The sequence below is a fragment of the Lepidochelys olivacea genome, assembly GCF_965140295.1.
Source record: "Lepidochelys olivacea isolate rLepOli2 genome assembly, chromosome: 4".
Classification (NCBI taxonomy): Eukaryota; Metazoa; Chordata; order Testudines; family Cheloniidae; genus Lepidochelys; species Lepidochelys olivacea.
This window is the reverse complement of record NC_140414.1, coordinates 69,546,669-69,568,320: the sequence shown is the minus strand read 5'-3', so window position 1 is coordinate 69,568,320 and position 21,652 is coordinate 69,546,669. Positions and strand designations below refer to the sequence as shown.

The following is a 21,652-nucleotide window of genomic DNA, read 5'->3' as shown; positions in this document are numbered from 1 at the left end:
ATGATTCAAAAGTTTAAAAACTTAACTCTAAGCTCTTGTCAAAATCCACCACTCGCTACTTAAGTGCGCAATCTAAAGCAAAAACCTCAGTTTTAGAAAGCAGTTTATACACACATTTTAAAACAGTCTAGTTTGCAGCAAGTCTTATACTTCAATCATTTAAGCTTACAAGTATTGTGATAAAACTAAGTACAGATACCTCTTTCAGTCCGATACCATAGCTCTGGGGTTGACATTTGTCCCTTAGATTGTATCTGTTGTACAATTGTTTGGCAAGATGTCCATGACAACCTTCTGCAAAGAACGTGACTTTGGCATGTAGCTCCAAACCTCTTTCAAAGATAGCCTGTAAAGCAGAGCACCTGTAGTCACCATGCTGTTTAGATAACATGGGTGAGGGAAAGGGAGACAGAGGTGCTGTTAAGGCACTTTTGGATCTTCCTGATTCTCCAGAGACTGAAGCAGCTGCTGGGCACTTGTCGATGTTACTGCAGCCTTCCCGGGCTTGCCCAGAAACTGCAGCACTGTGTGCTGTGGTCCCACCCCTGAAACACTCCTGCCACCCCACCACCATACTCCCCCTGTGCCAGAGTGTATGTGCAGGGCTGTCTTCCACAGTTTTCATATCAGGACAATGATCCTCTAGCCAAATAGGGGGCTCTTAGAGCACATTTACACTATACAGGCCCTTTTACGCAGCATCAAGAGGCCAGACTGGAGGTCAGGACCTCACCCAGGTAGCTGTGTCACAGATCCACAGAATCAATGCTGTGCCCCCAGTTTTTAAACAGTCTCTTTGAGGAACCCCTTCAATATACCAGACCCTCAGGGGGTCCACTCTTCTCTCAGGGTAGGCTATGCAGCCTCACCATCTCCTGAGACAACCTCTAGGGCTTCAGCCCTCTCACTTCACACTGTGAGCTCTGCTCAGCAAGTCCAACTGAGAGAGACTCCTAGTTAGAGACCTGTATGCTCTTTCAAGGGAATAACACATCTCATCCAATATTTGCAGTGACACTCAAGCTGCAATTTCAAAACTGTGGGGTTTACTAGTCAACTGGAACACAGCACTGGAAGTTAGCACACAGAAATAAAGATTAAAGCACAGTCCATTCTGGTCAGCCCAGTGCAATTCACCAGCCAAGCTTCAGTGAACTCCATTTTCAGGCTCTCTCTCTCTCTGATCACCTTAGTCAGTTCCCAGGTGAGCGTGCCTAGGCTCCTTACAGAAGCCAATTCTTCATTCCTCCATCTCACTCATCTCAGTCTTTTGTTCTTGAGCTGGGGCCTCTGCTTAGCTTCCTTGCTGTGTGACAGAGAAAAATCTCTTCCTTCTATGTCCTTGTTTGCTAGGTGTCCAGATCCTGGTAACAGGGTTTTCCATTGTCTTTTTGGATTTTCCTCTGATGTGGGTTGGCCTGGGCCAGTCCTTTTTAATGACCCATTCAGTCCGCTCAGCTAGGCAACACTCACCCACACACCTATAGCTCTTTAGCCTTCCATAAAAGCAAGCTTAATCCTTCCCATCTTTCACTCGGTAGCCAGGCCAAGTATGAGGAAACTGAGGTACAAATAGGATTAATGAAAAAAAATATTACAAAAAAATTCCTACTTTGTCACAGCATGTCATTCTGCTGCTGACCTTCCACTGCATGACATTTTGTCTATTGGTTGGATGGAATAGGATTTAGTATAAAACTTGACATCTTCTTAGCATATGCGCAATGTACCTCAGGACCAGGATTCATCACTGAATTGTGTGTGCTAGATGGATCATTAGCTTTCCCAGCCTGGGCCAGGCACTGACAGGGTGTGTGACGTGAACGCTGATCCATGCCCAGCAACATCTTCTTGGATGGATCTTGTGATAGTCAACTATGATGAAGTGTCTCCAGTTCATACACGGGACTTTTAGAGATCAGTACCCTGGGGCTGGGTTCATAAGTGAAAAAGAGATGAAATGATCCAAACAAATTATTGCTCAAATCTGGTATGCTGAAATACACAATGAGATCTTACTAGGACTGGATATTAGCCGGAAAATAAGTCAACCAAAAAAAAGATCTGGTGCAAGATAAGTTTGGATATGTAGAATCCAAAACTAAATATGTTATTTTAGTAGTAATTGCCTTTGTTACCATAAAAGTGGTATTAATATGTTTGTAGATGTATTATATTATGGAAAAACTCAAATATTTTAGAAGGAATTAAATTAGGATTTAAAAAAAATTCTCCCAGGAGGTGGATTAATAGTTTTCTTTCAGCATTTTTGTCAAAAGGATATTATATATATCTCCTACCCGAACTCAAAAAAATGGTATTGAAATTTTTTATTTGACTTAATTTATTACAGTTTTCTCACAGGGCATTGGGGATGGAACTAAAAGTACTATGTTCCTTGTATACTGGCTTAGGGGTAGGTAAGTGCCAGTTTTTGCTGGAACTTTCCCCACTTTCTGCATTTCTGATTGAGAAGCAGAAGGTGAACTGTTTTTACAGCATACAGATGACTAAGAATGGACTTGTTACTTTTGTTAATATGACTATGCATGCATATGGTGCAGTTTCACAGAAGCCATGTCCTTGCTAAGATAACGGCAGTTACATAAGTTATTTAATTATGGTTTCTAAGTGTAGACATCCTACATTATCTAGGTTTCAAATTTATAAATTTAAGTAACAAAAAATGTTTTGCAGTTAGCATCTTTCTCCTGCACCTATAAAAGAACAAATGCTTGTTTTATTGTATATTTATGCCATCGCCGTCACATATTTTAGTTAATTTGTACTATGGTTGTGTGTTGAGGCTCCAGTCATGGATCAGGGCCCCATTAGTTAGGCACTGTTCTAAGACAAACAAAAGACATTCCTCGCCTCAAAGAGCTTATAATTTTAGTAAATTTACTGATCAAGGCCCTGATCTTGCAGACACTTGGACATCTTTAACTCCATCCATTGTGAGCTGTACAGCTGACTTCAATGGAACTATTCACCGAGCCTAAAATTAAAGACCTGTGCAAGTGTTCCGACAAAGTGGGTATTCACCCATGAAAGCTTATGCTCCAATATGTCTGTTAGTCTATAAGGTGCCACAGGACTCTTTGCCACCTGCCTAAGTGTTTGTAGAATTGGGACCCTAAACATTAAGGTTAATAAAAATGTTTGTCAAAAGAGAGAGAAATTTCTGAATAAGTGGTGCAGTTTTCTTACAACTCATAGAAGACGTTCTGTTCTTTTCTACAGTTCCTAGATCTGGGGCTCTTTACATCAGGAATAAAATCAGGCTTTCAACTACTGCAACAAATGTGAATATTACTGGTACCATCTACTGGTGAAAATATAGAATTGAAAATAATTTTAGCTATTTGGGGTAACAAAGGGAGGTGACAGTTGTTCTGTTTGAATTATTTCAAGACGAGAGTGTAGTAAATATATGATTTCATGGTCAACTATTTTAAACGTAGGAACCTTGGCCTCCTTATTAGCAGGAAAAGCACATTTTGAAAAGTGAACAAAAAAAAAAAATACTCCAAAGGAGGAAACACTAAGTGGATACAGACAGCTACCAGACAGGCAGGAGGATTCATCCAGTAAGCACCTTGCCCACAAAAGGCAGATGGGATGGAGTCAGCAAAGTACAACAAAATTGCAAAAAGGGCAGAAGGCAGCAATCAGTCATTAGAACAACAGTGTTTTGTATTTTATGAGTTACCAGTTGGACAGATCTCTCTCCCACTCACCTTCATGACTTCTTCCATTCAGTCGCCTCCTTCCTCCCACTTCATCCTTCCAGACGCCACCTCTGGCCAAACAGACCTCTCCGATTTTCATTCAAATCCCTCCTTAAACAATTCCTCCTTCTCTGAAGACTTTCACTGATAATCCCAGGGACTTTTGGTTTGTTTGTTTGTTTTAAAGGTATAACACCAAGCACAACAATGGCACTAGAATGACATATGTAGCAACTACAGAATTGGACCTTTACCTATTAAAAAGATAAGTACTCACTTTAGGTGCTCCATCCTTTTGAATGCCTACATCATTAGTGGCAATCCCTTTCACACTGCCATCTTCATGAAAAAGAACCTATGGAAATATTCAAACATCATCTATTTTAAAGACCTGTCATTTTAAGCCCATTTCTAAAATTATTTCCAAATGCAGAAAACATGGAGGTTAAAAACCCAAACCTTTTAACTAAGGGCTCAGTCTTGAAAACAATGGGATTAATCATGTGCTTAAATGCTCTGCTGGATTGGAGACAGAGTATTCAGGAATTTGCAGAACTGAGCCCTAATTTTTCAAGCATTTCTGTGTAATATGGGTCTTGCTAAAAACCAGAAAATTAGTCTAAAATCTCTCACACACAAATAGTTATGTTATTACCTCAGCTGCTGCATAGCCTGGATACACCTCAACACCCAAAGCTTCTGCTTGCTCACCCAGCCAATTCACAAAGTGCCCCAGGCGCACTATATAATTCCCATGATTAGTCATTGGAAGGCCTGGGCAAAAGGGAGAAGTACACCACAATCTATTCAGGTTTATGAATTAAAATATATACATATACACACAGGAGATGTACATGCTTAAAATGTAATACTTTTAAAAATACAAAAGTTTGGTTCAATGCAATATACTAGTATCTTTTTGCTATGATTGCTATCTCTATACAGAGATATTGTGTGAGTTTTAATATGTACAATCTACCTACCGTATATACTCAATCATAAGCCGATTCGTTTATAAGCCTACCCTCCCCCAAGATGGATAAGTAAAAATGGTAAAAACTGTATGACCCTTTCATAAGTCGATCCTATATTTCAGAGGTTGGCAAACTTCGGCTCCCGGACCGTCAGGATAAGCTGCTGGCGGGTCGGGACATTCTGTTTATCTGGAGCGTTCGCAGGCATGGAGCCCCTCAGCCCCCAGTGGCTGCGGTTTGCCATTCCCAGCCAATGGGAGCTGAGGGAAGTGGCGCCACTTCCTGCAGCTCCCATTGGCTGGGAACGGCAAACCGCAGCCGCAGGGAACTGCGGGGCTCCATGCCTGCAGATGCTCCAGGTAAACAAAACGACAATGGATTAGATATTCAATTAAATGATTTCATAGAGTTTTAAATCATCAAATTTTGGTGTAGACCCATTTATAAGCTGTCAAGGTTCCTCCCCCACTCTGAACTCTAGGGTACAGATGTGGGGACCTGCATGAAAACCTCCTAAGCTTACTTTTACCAGCTTAGGTTACAACTTCCCCAAGGTACAAATTAATTTTATCCTTTATCCTTGGAATAACCACTGCCACCACCAAACTCTAACTGGGTTTACTGGGAAACGTAGTTTGGACACTTCTTCCCCCCCCAAAAATCCTCCCAACCCTTGCACCCCACTTCCTGGGAAAGGTTTGGTAAAAATCCTCACCAATTTGCATAGGTGACCACAGACCTAAACCCTTGGATCTGAGAACAATGAAAAAGCATTCAGTTTTCTTACAAGAAGACTTTTAATAGAAATAGAAGTAAACAGGAGTAAAGGAATCACCCCTGTAAAATCAGGATGGTAGGTACCTTACAGGGTAATTAGATTCAAAACATAGAGAATCCCTCTAGGCAAAACCTTAAGTTACAAAAAAGACACACAGACAGAAATAGTCATTCTATTCAGCACAATTCTTTTCTCAGCCATTTAAAGAAATCATAATCTAACGCATACCTAGCTAGATTACTTACTAAAAGTTCTAAGACTCCATTCCTGTTCTATCCCCAGCAAAGCAGCATACCAACAGACACAGACCCTTTGTTTCTCTCCCTCCTCCCAGCTTTTGAAAGTATCTTGTCTCCTCATTGGTCAGGTGCCAGCGAGGTTACCTTTAGCTTCTTAACCCTTTACAGGTGAGAGCATTTTTCCTCTGGCCAGGAAGGATTTTAAAGGGGTTTACCCTTCCCTTTATATTTATGACATAAGCCGACCCCCGCTCTTTGATGCGTCACCTTTTTACCAAAAATATTTGGCTTATGAATGAGTATGTACAGTACTTATATTCCCATCATTATAGTTTGTGTACAAAGTTGCTAAAAAGCAGCTGATGCAGTATTGCTTGCCTCTCAACATATACCATAGTTTCTTCTTGAAAATATAACATAGCCCCGATGAGCTTTTTATAACTATATTAAACCTTAGGCCTGTTTTTTCAGTAAGTGTTCTAGCTTTTCAACAAGCTGTACCTGGAAGAATTGGCACTGGAATTCTGGAATTCTTTGTTAAAATCCCAAATTTGTCTTCAGTTACTGGAGTCTGAAGTGGAGCCTAAAAATAAGAAAAGTCATCACTGAACACTATTTTTGCTACTTGTCAAGAAGCAGACATTTTCTCTCCCTCTCAAGGAGCTAATTAAAGAACTAGTGTAGTATGACGCAAAGACATAATGGTCTTGTGAGAAAATTTCATGACAGAGGTAAAGCACAGAGTCTCAGGCAGAATAATATTCAGGTAAAAAGTCAACAAAATTAATACTCCTCAACTATTGGAATTCGCTTTTGGCATTGGGCTTCCCTCCCCGCAAACAAACAGTTCCTTTCTTATCCAATAATTTTTTACACAACAAACAAAGGAAAAAACTGTGCAATGAAAGATGATATTTATAAATCATCTTATTTAGAAATAATATACAGAGGTGCAGCATGGAGCTTGATACAAAGTTTGTTTCAAGTTAGAGATGAATCATGATTAAGCATTCATACCCCTCGCTCCTTCCAGTCCGGTAAGAGTTCTTCCAAAGCTCGTGGCTCAAGACAAGCACCAGAAAGTGTATGTGCACCGATCTGAGCAGCTTTCTCCACCAAGCAAACACGAACTTCTTTGCCATACTCATTGGCTAACTGTTTAAGTCGAATAGCTGCAGAAAGACCCGCAGGGCCTGCTCCAACTATAACAACATCAGCTTCTTCTGCAAATCTTTCCATGTTCACCCCTTTAATAGAGCAAAGTATGATATAGCAATTTTGTCCAATAATACAGCTCTCTCGCCATTCTCTTCCCCTCTCTCTCTAAAGTTTATTGTTTTGCTTTGTCATATCAGCCACCAAGTATCAAAATACTGTCACCTTGAACTAAGGTGGGGCTAATATTCAACAGGTTTGAACATAATGTACATGAGCAGCATTTTAATTGTGCTTTTGCCTAACGTTTGGAATATAAAACTAAGCTTTTGCTAATAAAGAGGGACACAGAAAGAACTTTAGATTCTAATCTCCAGTGCTCATGCCATCCTAGAATGCTTAAAATAAGGGCCCAGATCTACGCTCACTTCTTAGGTGTGCTTGGTACAGCTCAGGAGAAAAGAGGGGGGAGAAGTGCCATTAAGCAACCTTTAACAGTCCTCCTTCTTCCCACCTTCTTCTGATGCTGGGAATGCTGGTCCAGTCCCAGGTATCTGCTGCTTTGCTCTAACAGTCAGGGGTCCCCATGCGCTGTTCTGGCAACAGGGATTGTTGTGACATAAAGAGGACCCAGTCACACCCACTTTCTCCAAGGAGCTGCTAAGGTTAGTGAATTTATAGATTAAGATAGTATAAATAAATATCTTATTTGCCCTATTTCATCATGATCAACTCATAAGACCACATTACAAAAGCAGAAAAATACATAGCCTGACTGCAATAAGGTCATAAGATAAATAAGACAGATGTTAACTTTTTGGTTTGTATGTCTATAGCTACAAGATCGATTTACACATTTGCATCCTGAAGTCTCATACTTTCTTAGTTTAATTAGGAGCAAACTAAATATGATCAGTTCTGCTGCACTAAAGCTGACCATCGTAAGCAAGCAACCATAAAATGTTATCTGAATCTTTAGTATTGCACTTAACAGCATCTCTGTAAAATAACTATGCTGTAACGTTTAAAAATGCCTGCAATTAATATAGACAAATCGTTTTCTTAACATGCAATTTTTCATTTACCTTCCCATCGTTTGTCTTTGTTCCGAGAATGAATAGTATAGTGTGTAGTGATTCGAGGCACAGAGGAAGTAGAAGCCCATCTTGCAATACACAAAGGCGGTAGAATGTCTTTCTTTACTGACTTTAAAGCACGCAAACAATGATGTGCTGTAAAAAAAAGGACAACTAGATTTGCTGAATCATGTAACTGTTGACATAGATAATAGTTAACAAAGGCTTGAACCCATGTTTGTTTGTTTGTTTTTTTTAAATCTTGAGGCTACTCAGTACAGAAAAATCCTAAACAAATTAATAAATCATGACCTTACTCTATGTTTCAGGATTAAAGATAGGAAGTTGACTGCAGTAGGTATCATTCCACCTGATAGTACATGATACATTTTGCACCATCATACTCCCATTATCAGGAAATAGTAATAGGAAAACAGTGCCCAGAACATGGAAAAAAGAGTTCTTAACATTACTTTTTAAGGCTATATCTACATTGCACTTTTGTTGGTAAAACTTTTGTTGGTCAGGGGTGTGAAAAAAAACACATACCCCCAACCAACAAAAGTTTTACCAACAAAAAGAGCCAATGTGGACAGCGCTTTGTCAGTGGGAGATGCTCTCCTGCCGACAAAGCTACCACCGCTCCTTAGTGGTGGTTTTATTTTGCCAGCAGGAAAGTGCTCTCCTGCCAGCGATGAGCGGCTACACGAGAGATCTTACAGCATCACAGCTGTGATGCTGTAAGGTACACAGTGTAGACGTAACCTTAATTTCAGCTGTTAAATTTGGGATATTTACCCTTCTAGCATCTCAAGTATTTATTTCCTGTTTTGCTAGGGTTTTCTCCTATTTTCTCGTTCCTGTGTTCCTTGCACAGAGTTCGCCTGTAGTTTTATAACAGGCTTAATTTCCTCTACTTGTTTCTACGGTTAGTAATTTTAGAGAAAAGTAATTAAGTAGAGAGGGAAGAAACTTCTATGGCTGCCATATATGGCAGGCTTGAGGGATCAGAAAGATGAATTTCATATTAACATAGAGTCTTTGTTCATATTTTAGAGCATCCACCATCATAATATATTCATTCTGTAATATGAATGACCTCGCCGTCGGCGGAACCCTATTTGAACATCGTAAAATTCACAAGCTGACATGGTGTTCTCCAAATGGCAGAGATAAGAACCAGATTGACCATATCATGATCAGTGGCAAATGGTGACGCTCACTGACAGATGTGAAAGTGAGAAGGGGTGCAGATGTTAGCAGCGACCACCACCTTGTGACAGCCTCCATCAAGCTAAAACTGAGAAGTGTGGGTCCACCAAACAAGGGACATAGACGTTATGATATTGACAAGCTAAAGTCCCTTGCAATACAGAAAGCCTTCGTTCTGCAGTGAAAGAACAGGTTTCAAGCACTTGCAGACCTTGATGAAGAGGGGGAGAATGCAAATGAGGAGATCAACAAGAAGTGGGACAAAGTAACAGCAATTTATAAACAGAACAGCGAAGCCTGTCTAGGCTACAGGAAGAAGAGAAGGAAGGATTGGATTATACCCAACACATGGAATGCCACAGAAACCAGACGAGTCCTGAAGAAAAAAGTTTTAGACACAAAATCCCAGAAGCTAAAGGACAAATACCACGAGCAGTATAGCAAGGGTCAAATGCTTTGTGAGAGCAGACAAATGGCATTGATAATCTGGCAACACAAGCAGAGGATGCAGCTGCTTGTGATGAACCAGGAACCGTCTACAAAATGACACAGCTTATCTGTGGTAAATGGCAGACACAAACAAGCACTCATCAAGAACAAACAAGGACACCTACTAACAACCGAAAAAGAACAAGAAATGCGCTGGACAGAGCATTTCAAAGAATTGCTGAACAGGGAGCCACCTAAAGAGGAAGCAAACATCCAGGAGGCAGAAGAAGATCTTGATATCAACACAGACAGCCCAACTAAGGAAGAGATCATTCAAGCCATCAAATCTTTAAAAATAATGAGAAAGCTCCTGGCAAGGATAACCTGAATGCAGAATTGTTCAAGGTAAATCCTAAATTAGCAGTATCAATCCTGACCCCTCTGTTTACATCAATCTGGAAGAGCGAAACAGTGCCAGATGAGTGGATCAATGGGATTATAGTGAAGATACCAAAGAAAGGAACTCTCAGTGATTGTAATAACTGGCGTGGTATAACACTTGTATCTGTGCCAAACAAAGTATTGTGTAAGATCATAGTCCAGCGTATATCAGAGGCAGTTGATAGTGTTCTCAGAAAAGAGCAAGCTGGTTTTCGGAAAGGGCATGGATGCATAGACCAATCTTCACTCTACGAAACATAATTGAACAGTGCTTAGAATGGCAACGGCAACTCTACATAAATTTCATAGACTTTGAGAAGGCTTTTGATAGCATTCACAGGACTAGCCTATGATGCATTCTGCAGGCATATGGAATTCCTTTCTGTATAATTGTCATCAAAAGCTTCTGTTTCAACTTTACATGCAGTGTTGATCACAGTGAGCTCAGTTTTGAAATCAAAACAGGAGGATGTCAGGGGTGTGTCATGTCTGCAATCCTCTTCAATATTGCCATCCACTGGGTAATGTAGGGAACAACAGAAGACATGCCAAGAGGCATTAAATGGACACTTCTCATCCCTTGAAGAACTGGACTTCACAGATGAGGTCACTGTCCTATCACATACCCAACACAATATACAAGAAAAAGCAATTTGACTCAACGCATTCAGCCAACAAATTGAACTGACAATCAATCGCAATAAGACAGAAATCATCACCTTTAATACTGCCTCATCATCACCAGTATGGATAGATGATCATGTTCTCACCAATGTAGAAACATTCACATACTCGGGCAGCACCATCAGCCAGGACAGTGGAACAAGCCAGAACATCTGGAACAAAATTAATAAAGCCAGGAACACCTTCAGGAGCTTAAATACAGTCTCAGAGTAGCAGCCGTGTTAGTCTGTATCCGCAAAAAGAAAAGGAGGACTCGTGGCACCTTAGAGACCACACCACACGATCCATTGTCTACAGCCAAGCTCTACGATACAACCACATTTGCTCCAACCCCTCAGACAGAGACAAACACCTACAAGATCTCTATCAAGCATTCTTACAACTACAATACCCACCTGCTGAAGTGAAGAAACAGATTGACAGAGCCAGAAGAGTACCCAGAAGTCACCTACTACAGGACAGGCCCAACAAAGAAAAGAACAGAACGCCACTCGCCATCACCTTCAACCCCCAACTAAAACCTCTCCAATGCATCATCAAGGATCTACAACCTATCCTGAAGGACAACCCATCACTCTCACAGATCTTGGGAGACAGGCCAGTCCTTGATTACAGACAGCCCCCCAATCAACCCAGCTTGATTGTCATGCACATTGTGTAAAGAGTTGTCACTTTGGATGGGCTATCACCAGCAGGAGAGTGAATTTGTGTGGGGGGGTGGAGGGTGAGAAAACCTGGATTTGTGCTGGAAATCACTTTAGATAAGCTATTACCAGCAGGACAGTGGGGTGGGAATAGGTATTGTTTCATATTCTCTGTGTATATATAAAGCCTGCTGCAGTCTCCACGATATGCATCTGAGGAAGTGAGCTGTAGCTCACGAAAGCTTATGCTCTAATAAATTGGTTAGTCTCTAAGGTGCCACAAGTCCTCCTTTTCTTTTTGCGAATACAGACTAACACGGCTGCTACTCTGCAACCTGAAGCAAATACTCATCAGCAACCACACACCACTCAACAAAAACACTAACCCAGGAACCTATCCTTGCAACAAAGCCCATTGCCAACTGCGTCCACATAGCTATTCAGGGGACACCATCATAGGGCCTAATCACATCATCCACACTATCAGAGGCTTGTTCACCTGCACATCTACAAATGTGATATATGCCATCATGTGACAGCAATGCCCCTTTGCCATGTTCATTGGCCAAACTGGACAGTCTCTACATAAAAGAATAAATGGGAAACAAGTCAGACATCAAGAATTATAACATTCAGAAACCAGTTGGAGAACACTTCAATCTCTTTGGTCACTCGATTACAGACCTAAAAGTTGCAATTCTTCAACAAAAAACCTTCAGAAACAGACTCCAACGATAGACTGCTGAATTGGAATTAATTTGCCAACTGGATACAATTAACTTAGGCTTGAATAAAGACTGGGAGTGGATGGGTCATTACACAAAGTAAAACTATTTCCCCATGTTTATTCCGCCTCCTCCCCCTGCTGTTCTTGTCAACTGCTGGAAATGGCCCACCTTGATTATCACTACAAAAGGTTCCTCTCCCCACCCCCGCTCTCCTGCTGGCAATAGCTCACCTTAAGTGATCACTTTCATTACAGTGTGTATGGTAACACCCATTGTTTCATGTTCTCTGTGTATATAAATCTCCCCATTGTATTTTCCACTGAACGCATCCGATGAAGTGAGCTGTAGCTCACAAAAGCTTATGCTCAAATAAATTTGTTAGTCTCTAAGGTGCCACAAGTCCTCCTTTTCTTTTTGTAAATACAGTCTGGAAATCATCAAAATACAAAACCAAAACCAAACTCAAGATTTATAAGAGCTGTGTACTTTCAACACTACTTTATAGTGCAGAATGCTGGGGAATGAGAAAGTATGACATGTCCAAACTCTCTTCATTCCATACAACCTGCCTCAGAAAAATCCTCCGTATCTTTTGGCCTAGAACAATCTCAAACCAAGATGTATTGGCACAGTGCAGCCAAGAGGATCGGAGCACCATCATTGCCAGGAGACGCTGGAGATAGATTGGTGATATCAGTTTCCATCCGAAGCACATGACCAGAGTAGCAATCAGATGGACACCTAAAGGCAACAGAAAATGAGGCTGCCTGAAAACAACATGGCGAAGAGCTGTGGAAGCTGAGCTGAAAAACCTGTGGCACGGCTAGGGAACCACTGAAAGACTTGCCAGAAACAGACAGGAGTGGAGGAAACGCCAGAGGCGTAATAGGAATATGATGAGTATGACGACCATCATAATATATGAGCATCAAAATCAGGATTTATTCTTGCATATAGGACTCCATAATGGACCCTGCTTCTGCCATCCCCAATTTTGGTCACTAAAGTTGGATTTTTAAAAACGTACAGTATACAGATGTGACCAGTTTTGCTGTAGCTCAGACACTAAAACATAACCCAGTAGAATAATAAAGAAATATAAGTTCAAATAATAGAAAAATAACCATAACATTTCAATGTCAACTAGCCTATTGTGTAAGGACAAACAATATTAGTTGCTTAATCCTTAAAAGGAAAAAGAAAGTTGAGCTAAGTTAGAACTCAAGAAAGTCTTAACTCTGAAAAACTAGTCAAAGTACAGGGATGGGCTAGGCAACTTTCCCCACATTGCTCCATAAACTCAAAGTATAACTAATCGAACATTCTGGCTAGTCTTCTCCTAGGCCTTTCTTCACCAGAACTTTCAACCATCTTTGTGCAGTTTTGTGAGACCAGAGAACCTGAGTCGCTCAGAAAAGGCTAGGATTGATTGTTTCTATTTTTAAAAAGGCAGTTTTTAGTTTACTACTACTAATAGAGAGATTGGTATAACTACCAATCTTTGAAACCAGGTGTTTATTCATTAGGAAGTTATCTAGTCTGTTTATTCTTTACTTGAAGTTGTGATCTGTACTTAACAGGCAGCTGTTCAATCATAAAAACAAAATTATGACTTCAAATGAGCAATAGGCAGTCAGACTACATGAACTCCTAAGTAATCACATACTATTTTCATGCCAATATCCCTTGTAATAAAGCCACCAACCCAGAATACATGATACAGCAGCAGAACTTTTTCCGAAGTTTTCCATTTTCCAGAGTTATGAATAGCACTGAAAGCATGATCATGTATACAGATGGTGACACAGACCATGTCAAAGTGAAGAAGCCTAAAATATAACCTTCTATCAGTTTTCAAAATGCATAGAATTCCTTTTGTGTTCTTTTTAGTCCAAACAAATGCTTTGGTGATCTTCATCTCTGTGATTAAAACAGTCCTCACAGACCCCACAATCAAAAAGTCCTAGAGCTAACAATAGTATGCACGTACAAAAGAAAAACATATTGTACGGAAACATTTCAATTTCAAAGTTCCAAAGACTTACAGTAAACATCAACATACAAACAAAAAAGGGTTACAAAAATTTAAAATACCTTCAATCTGTAAGTTTGTTTCATACTGTACCTGAACATACATTAGTGAACGCTAGATGGGCAGCTAGTCCTTGGCTGTAGGCCTCAACAAAACTTCATGATCAACAGTAAAAATTTAGATTGGTTAAAGCAGTGTTTCCCAAACTTGGGATGCCGCTTGTTCAGGGAAAGCCCGTGGCAGGCCGGGCTAGTTTGTTTACCTGCTGCGTCCGCAGGTTTGGCCAATCGCAGCTCTGGCCTGGCAGGTAAACAAACCAGCCGGGCCTGCAAGGGGCTTTCCCTGAACAAGTGGTGTCCCAAGTTTGGGAAACACTGGGATAAACTATACTTTGTTTCAAAGGTAAGGTTTACACATACAGTAAACCCTCAACTGTGCTTTCTAAACATTACTGCAAGCACAACAAAATCCTGATGGTGGTCAGAAGCAAATGCCCCCAGTATAAGTTTTCAATACTTAAAAAAAAAGACCTTATTCAGAGAGACTATTATATCACATACTTATTATAAAGATAATATCCCCTTTTCACAAGTAATAACGTGGAGTATAGCCTGAGGACTATTTTCCCTACATCACTATGCAGAGGAATTGGTAAATGTAACATGAATGAATAAATATAGGAGAGTGCAAAAGTGAAAGAATAGTACCTTGTCCTGGTTCAAAAGATTCAGAATATTAAAAGTTGATTTACCTGGTATTATTCTAAATGAAATAAATAAATAAATCAAGCATTGGGTCATTTTGAACATAATGGAAATAAAAGGAATTCTGGACCCAATCTTGTTATGTGTTATGAAGCCAATGGCACATAACAGGCCAATGCCTGTGAGGACTCCAGGATCAGGTCAAGTTAGTTCCTTTCAGGCTAAATGCACAAGAGGGGACTTGAAATACTCAAAGTGTACTAGTTTAACTACCCAGATTCATGTAACCATTCAACATCTTGGGAGCTGGAGGGGGATATGAGGAAGAAAGGAGTTGGAGATTGGAGGGGATAGAGAAAGGAGGAAGATTTGCTTGTTACACCATGAAAAACTGCTTAATAGTTTAAATCAGGCTGAACTTGGATTAGATTTTTACATCTAGAAATGCCCTAGAATTTCAGACCCTATCTTATGGTCCCATATCTTCATATAAATATTGTGACGGGTTGGATCACAGAAACCCCCTTGGGACTGCCAACTAATGTGCTTTGACTACCTCTCAGTCTGTTTTCCCTGCCAGCTTAGGACTTCAGTGCCCTGCCTGGTTTGAGCCAGACACGCTTGCCTGATGGTCTGAACCATGCCCCCCAACAGTTGCAGGCTTAACTGAAAACAGCTTAAGAAGCGTTCCTGTCTCCAACACTCAGATGCCCAACTCCCAATGGGGTCCAAACCCCCAAATAAATCCATTTTACCCTGTATAAAGCTTACACAGGGTAAACTCACAAGTTGTTCGTCCTCTATAACACTGATAGAGAGATATGCACAGCTGTTTGCCCCCCTCCCCAGGTATTAATGCATACTCTGGGTTAATTAATAAGTAAAAAGTGATTTTATTAAGTACAAAAAGTAGGATTTAAGTAGTTCCAAATAATAACAGACAGAACAAAGTGAATTACCAAGCAAAATAAAATAAAACATGAAAGTCTAAGTTTAACAGTAAGAAAACTAAATACAGACAAAATCTCACCCTCAGAGATGTTTCAATAAGTTTCTATCACAGACTGGCCGCCTTCTTAGTCTGGGCACAATTCTTTCCCCTGGTACAGCCCTTGTTCCAGCTCAGGTGGTAGCTAGGGGATTTCTCATGATTGCAGCCCTCTTTTGTTCTGTTCCACCCACTTATATATCTTTTGCATAAGGCAGGAATCCTTTGTCCTTCTCTGGGTTCCTACCCCTCCTTCTCAATGGAAAAGCACCAGGTTAAAGATGGATTCCAGTTCAGGTGACATAATCACATGTCACTGTAAGACTTCAAGCCCTCATTCCTCCCAGCCTGACTCACAGGAAGGCCTGCAAGCAAACAGAGCCACCCACAGTCAATTGTCCTGGTTGATGGGAGCCATCAAGATTCCAAACCACCAATAATGGCCCACACTTTGCATAACTACAATAGAACCTCAGAGTTATATTTCACATTTCTAGTTTCAGATACAAGAGTGATACATTTATACAAATAGGATGACCACACTCAGTAAATTATAAGTTTTGTAATGATACCTTACAAGAGACCTTTTGCATGAAGCAAATTCCAGTTACATTATATTCAGTCATTAGCATATTTTCATAAAATCATTTTGAGTGAAACATCACAAATATATATTAATTTTTAAAGTGTCACAGCTCATAAGCCATCTGAACTAGAAATACCTGTGTCATACCACCACAAACTAAGAATCCTCTCTCCCTCCCTCCACCCCCCAATCCCTCAGCCTGACTTTACAAGTGAAGAGAGACCTTAAATAAGTATCACTTGTTTCCTAAAATGCTTTGAACATTTATCAAATATTTCTTCAAAGTAGCAGGAGCACGATATCCTAGATAGAGAGGAACAATTTTTGTCTTGGCACTTGAGAATAATACACCCAACCAAAAGGCAAACCAATATAACCTTTATATCACCACAGGGTGTAATCTCTTGGAACAGTGTAATGCACATGGACTACAAGTATTATTTATGTAGCTTAAGTCATACTAACTTAAATAGACAATCCAGATGTCACACTTAACTGCAATAGATTTAGGAGTAAGAGTCTCAAGCAGTATTTACTTTAAAACAGAGAACCTTACAGTTAGTAATGTATTGCAGAATAGAACATATTTCATAACCACAGAAACAACTGCAGGTACATTCCTTAAAACATGCAACCTTCATTAACCATTTGAGAGCGCTATGATAAGATTCCTTCTTGACTAAAGTTATATGAAACTAAGATATGCATTTGTTAATTATCTTTTAGGTCCCAATCCTGCACTATCAAATGAGCAGGCAGACTCATCTGACCTTCCTGTATAGAAGTCACTGCAGGATTGGGGCCTCAGTGACTTGGTACTTCACTCATAACACCCATAAGTCTGAACTTTTTGCAAACATTTTTTTAAAAGGGAAGGAACTTGTATCCATATGAAACTCTTTGCTAACTGCTAACAAGGGGATTATTTCCATGTTCATTATTTAAATGATGGAACAAAGATGGAAAAGTAACTTATTTTCTCCTATTATCCACGCATTACAACACTGGGAAATCACCACCTAAAAAAAGAAAAAAAAATGTATACACTGTACATGGTACTTTACAGCAGATAACACACCAATAAAACAGATACATATATGGGTCAAGTCCTGCACACAATTATGCATGCAATTTTATTCATGTGAGGAAAGTTATATGAATTAATGTTCCCCAGATTGGACTCTCATATACAAACAGTTACTAGTGTGTTTTATCTGATGTAAAGTGCTCACATGTGTATGTGGCTGTAGGATCAAACTACAAAATTAAGATCTGACTTTGCAAGACCCTGATCCTGCAAGTGTTCCACATGGGTGGACACGTACAGCACTGCAATGACTTCCACAGGGAGAAATTGTGAACTGAATACACAGTCAAATGAGGTAAATGAACTAACAACAATGGTTATTCTGGCCAGTACTGTGGGGTCAGTGTCCTTTCCGTTCTAAACACGTTAAATCACTACCTCGCACATCAAGCACAAGCAAGGGGCATCACAACACTGCTGATTCGTGTTCAAATATATCTGTTTTGTAAGAGTCACAAGGCAATGACCTTTGGTCCAGTTTTGTGTCTCGCTGTAAAGACAAGGGGAGGGGCAGCCGTGTGTGATGGGCACGGCCCACAATCATACTTGCTACTGGACAGGCCCCCTAGCTTTAATTTCATAGAATATCGGGGTTGGAAGGGACCTCAGGAGGTCATCTAGTCCAACCCCCTGCTCCAAGCAGGGCCAATCCCCAATTTTTGCCCCAGTTCCCTAAATGGCCCCCTCAAGGATTAAACTCACAACCCTGGGTTTAGCAGGCCAATGCTCCAACCACTGAGCTATCCTCGCCACTTTCACTCCCCTGTCCTACCCCCATTGCTATTCCCGCACACATGGGGGGGGGCGCACAGCCCCCCTTCCCACGAGCAAGGAATCGTGGTGGCACGTTAACAGGGCAGAAGAGGAAACTGCTCGGGGAGCGGGTGATTTTCAGGCACCACCCGAGAGTCAGCCTGCAGCCCACTAGCCCCGCGGACCAGCAAGGTGCCCACGAGCGACGCCCCACGTTACCTTGGCTGGAGAGCGTGCAGAGCGGCAGCGGCATGGTGCCTGCCTGGGCGCCCCCCGGGGACGGGGCAGCCTCCCCTCAGGGCCGGGAACAGGGGGCGAACGCTGCCGCTGCCCGCTACGCACAACCCGCCCCCCAAAGCGCCCGGGGGTCCCCGCTCTGCCTTCCCCGAGCGCCCGGGCTCTGGAGCTCCGGGTCAGCCTGCCGCCGCGAGCCCACGCACAGCCCCGGCCAATGGCATTCACCCCGCACAGCGCACACCCGCAGCTCTCGCCACCGCGGCCCCGCCCCACTGCGCCTGCGCGCCAGGCTACCTGCCGGGAGAGGGATTACTACAGCTCCCAGAATGCCCTGCGGAAGGAGAGGCGCTGGCCCGCCCTACAGGCAGGGCGATGTTCCCCGCTAAGGGAAGGGTGCAGCACGGCGCATGCGCTAGCCCCGTGTGGCCGGAGAAAAGGAATTTCTTTATTGTCCCATAATTAAACAAAACTCCCGGGACGCGAGAAGGCGGGGCTGTATAATGGCATCCATGGCCGCCATAGCTAACGGCCTGGCGGATGCAGGCCGGAGCCGGGGAGGACGCCTGATACCGGCATGCATTGCGGCAGGAGAAAACTATCCCTCCCAGCATGCAGTGCGCCTATCAATGGTCTAATCCGTGTTCTCTGGAAGGTCCCGCGCTGCATGCTGGGAGTAGTAGTTCAAGTGGAGCTGCACTGCATATGGGGATAGTCGCGGACCACATTACCGAGCCCCTCCCTGCCCCGGCCAGCAGAACGGAAGTTGGGGTGGTGTATGCGGAGGGGGAGGGGATACGCTCTCACGGATCACCGGCCCTACGATGGGGGGCGGGGTCGCCGAAGGCTCCTGCTCCGCCCCTCGGGTAGGGGGCGGGGCCAGTGAGTTTCGCGCGCGCCGCGAAACCGGTTGATTTCGAGGGATCGTTTTGCGGCCGTTCGGAGCCGAGGCAGGGAGCATGGCTGAGGCGGGGCCGGCGCAGCCCGTTTCCCCCGTCGCGCCCCTCGGGGTCTCCCCCGGCGCCGGGCCCAGGAGAAGCCGGAGCGGCGGCGGCAGCGGGGCGCGGCCGCTGGAGCAGCCCAGTGACCCGCGGGAGCTGCTGGAGGAGGTGGAGATGCAGATCGATGACGTGAGTCTCCGCCGCGCGGGTCGGAGCCGGCCCCGCTGTGCCCAGCGCCAGGCACGCTGCCCCGGGTCCAGTGTCACCCCTTTCCCAGCCCCATGAGCTAAACCCTTTTGAACCGGAATGTGAGTGTTGGGGGGAGGGGGGGAATCAGACCTCTGCTCGTACCTGTGTAGACGAGGACTGATTCAAGACCTGTCTGTCGCCCTGCCTTGGTCAGAGCGCGGGGAAGCCACCAGCCCGGGACCTGGCCATCCAGGAACGTGAGGCAGACCTCAGAGTGGCTGCGCCCCCCTCCCGGTATCTCTGAACACCCCGTGTGCGTTTGGTGCCAAAACTGTAATGGGGTTCAAGAAAGAATTGGATAATTTCATGGAGGACAGGTCCACAAGTAGCTAAGATCGTCTGGGATGCCACTCTATGCTTGGAGTGTCCCTCGCCTCTGATTGCTCAAAGCCGGGAGCGGGCAATGGGATGGATCATGCAGTGGTTGCCTGTTCTGTTCACTCCCTCTGAAGCAGCTGGCATTGGCCATGGTTGGAAAACAGGACACTGGGCTAGATGGACCATTGGTCTAACCCAGCATGGTGGTTCTTATGTTCTTGCTGCAGGCCGCATTCTCGCTAACAAAGATCCTGGAGGCAACATCTGCTGTGTCAGCCCAGGTAGAGGAGCTCGCGACCAAATGTTCAGAAAATGCCCGATTCCTTAAAACGTGGCGGGATCTTCTGAAGGAAGGATATGAATCTCTGAAACCCAGTGACTGACTCTGTGCAAACACACACAGGAGGAAAGGTCAAGAGGGTACCTGCATGAGCTGAAGCTGAATCATCCCACAGCATTTCCACTTTGTTACCCTTATCTTGCAATGCCAGGACTTGGCTCTCGGCCATACTGGGTTAAGGAATGTCTGTATAAATGAAGACTTAAACAACTTTTTTGTGCTTTTTTTTTTTTTATAATATCTTAACGGGGCTTTCATCAACTGCCCCCCTTCAAGGAAATGTTTTGTTCTGTGCACAAGCTGTTTCTGTGGATAAAATGTTGATACTGGTGCATGCATGAACATCATTCAGAATCTGTTGATAATAGCATAGACTGTTTTAGTTTGGCTTGGGAAGAGGGACCAAGTCTGGATTTTTAAACTGTTGGTTTCCTTGCAGTTCTATTGATTAGCAAGTACATATGAAATGTACTAAATAAAATTTTCATTAGAGTAATGTTACACTTGTATTCAGATACCACACATAGAGAGATATCTGATACCTCTCTAATTGACCACCGTGGTTCTGTAAATCAAGAATTCCCCAAGTGTAATCACTTGCAGACAGCTATAGTTTTGTTAACCCCCATCGCCTTCAGGAATGTATATAAGCTTGTCATTTCCAAAATAAGTCTCTTTAATATCTTGTTAATCAAACGAGACTACTTGTGAAACTTTCTGCCTTCACTTATACCTATACAAACTCCATTCTTATTCTGCCATTTAACAGGTATTAATATAGATATAAATGAGTCTAGAACTTGGTCTCTCGTTTTTAAGACTGTAGCCCAGCTCCCTCCCTACACTGAGAATCATCTTAGCCAGTTTTTCAATACTTTTCTCCATAGTTGCATTTTTACAGATTATTTGATCACTGCAAACCCTTCTACACCTGATATTTTTATGTATTTTGGTTACTAAACTATATCTAAAGTGCCTTATTGTATGCTTAGATCATATTTTTCTTCCGATAGAAACTCAGCTGTATTGTGTATTAAAAGGTTGGGTTGCTATTTGAAGTATATATTTCAGTTTCAGTAGTATCTGTGCTAATTCTCCGTTTTCTATAATCTTTGAAATAATATGCTGTATCAGAACTTGTTCTGCATTTCCTCCCATTTAACGAACTAGTAGGTTTCTGATTCAAACCCTATAATCTGGCATACCATTGTAAACAAGGATCGACTATCTAAAAGATTTCTAATTTGTGGTAAATATCTGGATCATAGCTACTGTACCCAGAAACACATGAAAAAATCAGCACTGAAATGAGTTGGGAAGCTATAGAAA

The 21,652-nt window shown here is 42.4% G+C and overlaps 2 protein-coding genes across 4 annotated transcripts in view; one reads left to right on the top strand and one right to left on the bottom strand.

Annotated features, from left to right (window-relative positions):
• ETFDH (electron transfer flavoprotein dehydrogenase) overlaps positions 1-18,737 on the bottom strand; it is a 30,457-nt gene extending 11,720 nt beyond the window's left edge. Inside the window, exons 1-8 of one of the 3 annotated variants that reach the window (XM_084626122.1) lie at positions 18,461-18,737; positions 10,755-10,871; positions 7,963-8,109; positions 6,740-6,969; positions 6,224-6,305; positions 4,387-4,505; positions 4,009-4,086; positions 200-346 (exon numbers count right to left, since the gene is read on the bottom strand). In XM_084626122.1, coding sequence (XP_084482248.1) covers positions 200-346; positions 4,009-4,086; positions 4,387-4,505; positions 6,224-6,305; positions 6,740-6,961 — 648 coding nt within the window. In that variant the 5' untranslated portion in view covers positions 6,962-6,969; positions 7,963-8,109; positions 10,755-10,871; positions 18,461-18,737. Of the gene's footprint in view, positions 1-199; positions 347-4,008; positions 4,087-4,386; positions 4,506-6,223; positions 6,306-6,739; positions 6,970-7,962; positions 8,110-10,754; positions 10,872-15,857; positions 16,173-18,460 lie in introns of those variants that run through there. The other 2 variants (XM_084626121.1, XM_084626123.1) reach the window with 2 other exon arrangements.
• Positions 18,738-19,215: 478 nt separating this feature from the next.
• On the top strand, positions 19,216-21,386 carry LOC311519655 (renal cancer differentiation gene 1 protein). The gene is made up of 2 exons (XM_084626374.1): positions 19,216-19,605; positions 20,211-21,386. The coding sequence occupies exons 1-2, from the start codon at positions 19,435-19,437 to the stop codon at positions 20,364-20,366; spliced, it is 327 nt and encodes a 108-aa protein (XP_084482500.1). The 5' UTR covers positions 19,216-19,434; the 3' UTR covers positions 20,367-21,386.
• Positions 21,387-21,652: the final 266 nt, after the last annotated feature.

Bases quoted from the DNA above. Each gene is read 5' to 3' on its own strand.
- LOC311519655 (XM_084626374.1), top strand. From the start codon at position 19,435: ATGGCTGAGGCGGGGCCGGCGCAGCCCGTTTCCCCCGTCGCGCCCCTC. The intron at 19,606-20,210 runs GTGAGTCTCCGC...TTCTTGCTGCAG, and splicing joins TGGAGATGCAGATCGATGAC to GCCGCATTCTCGCTAACAAA.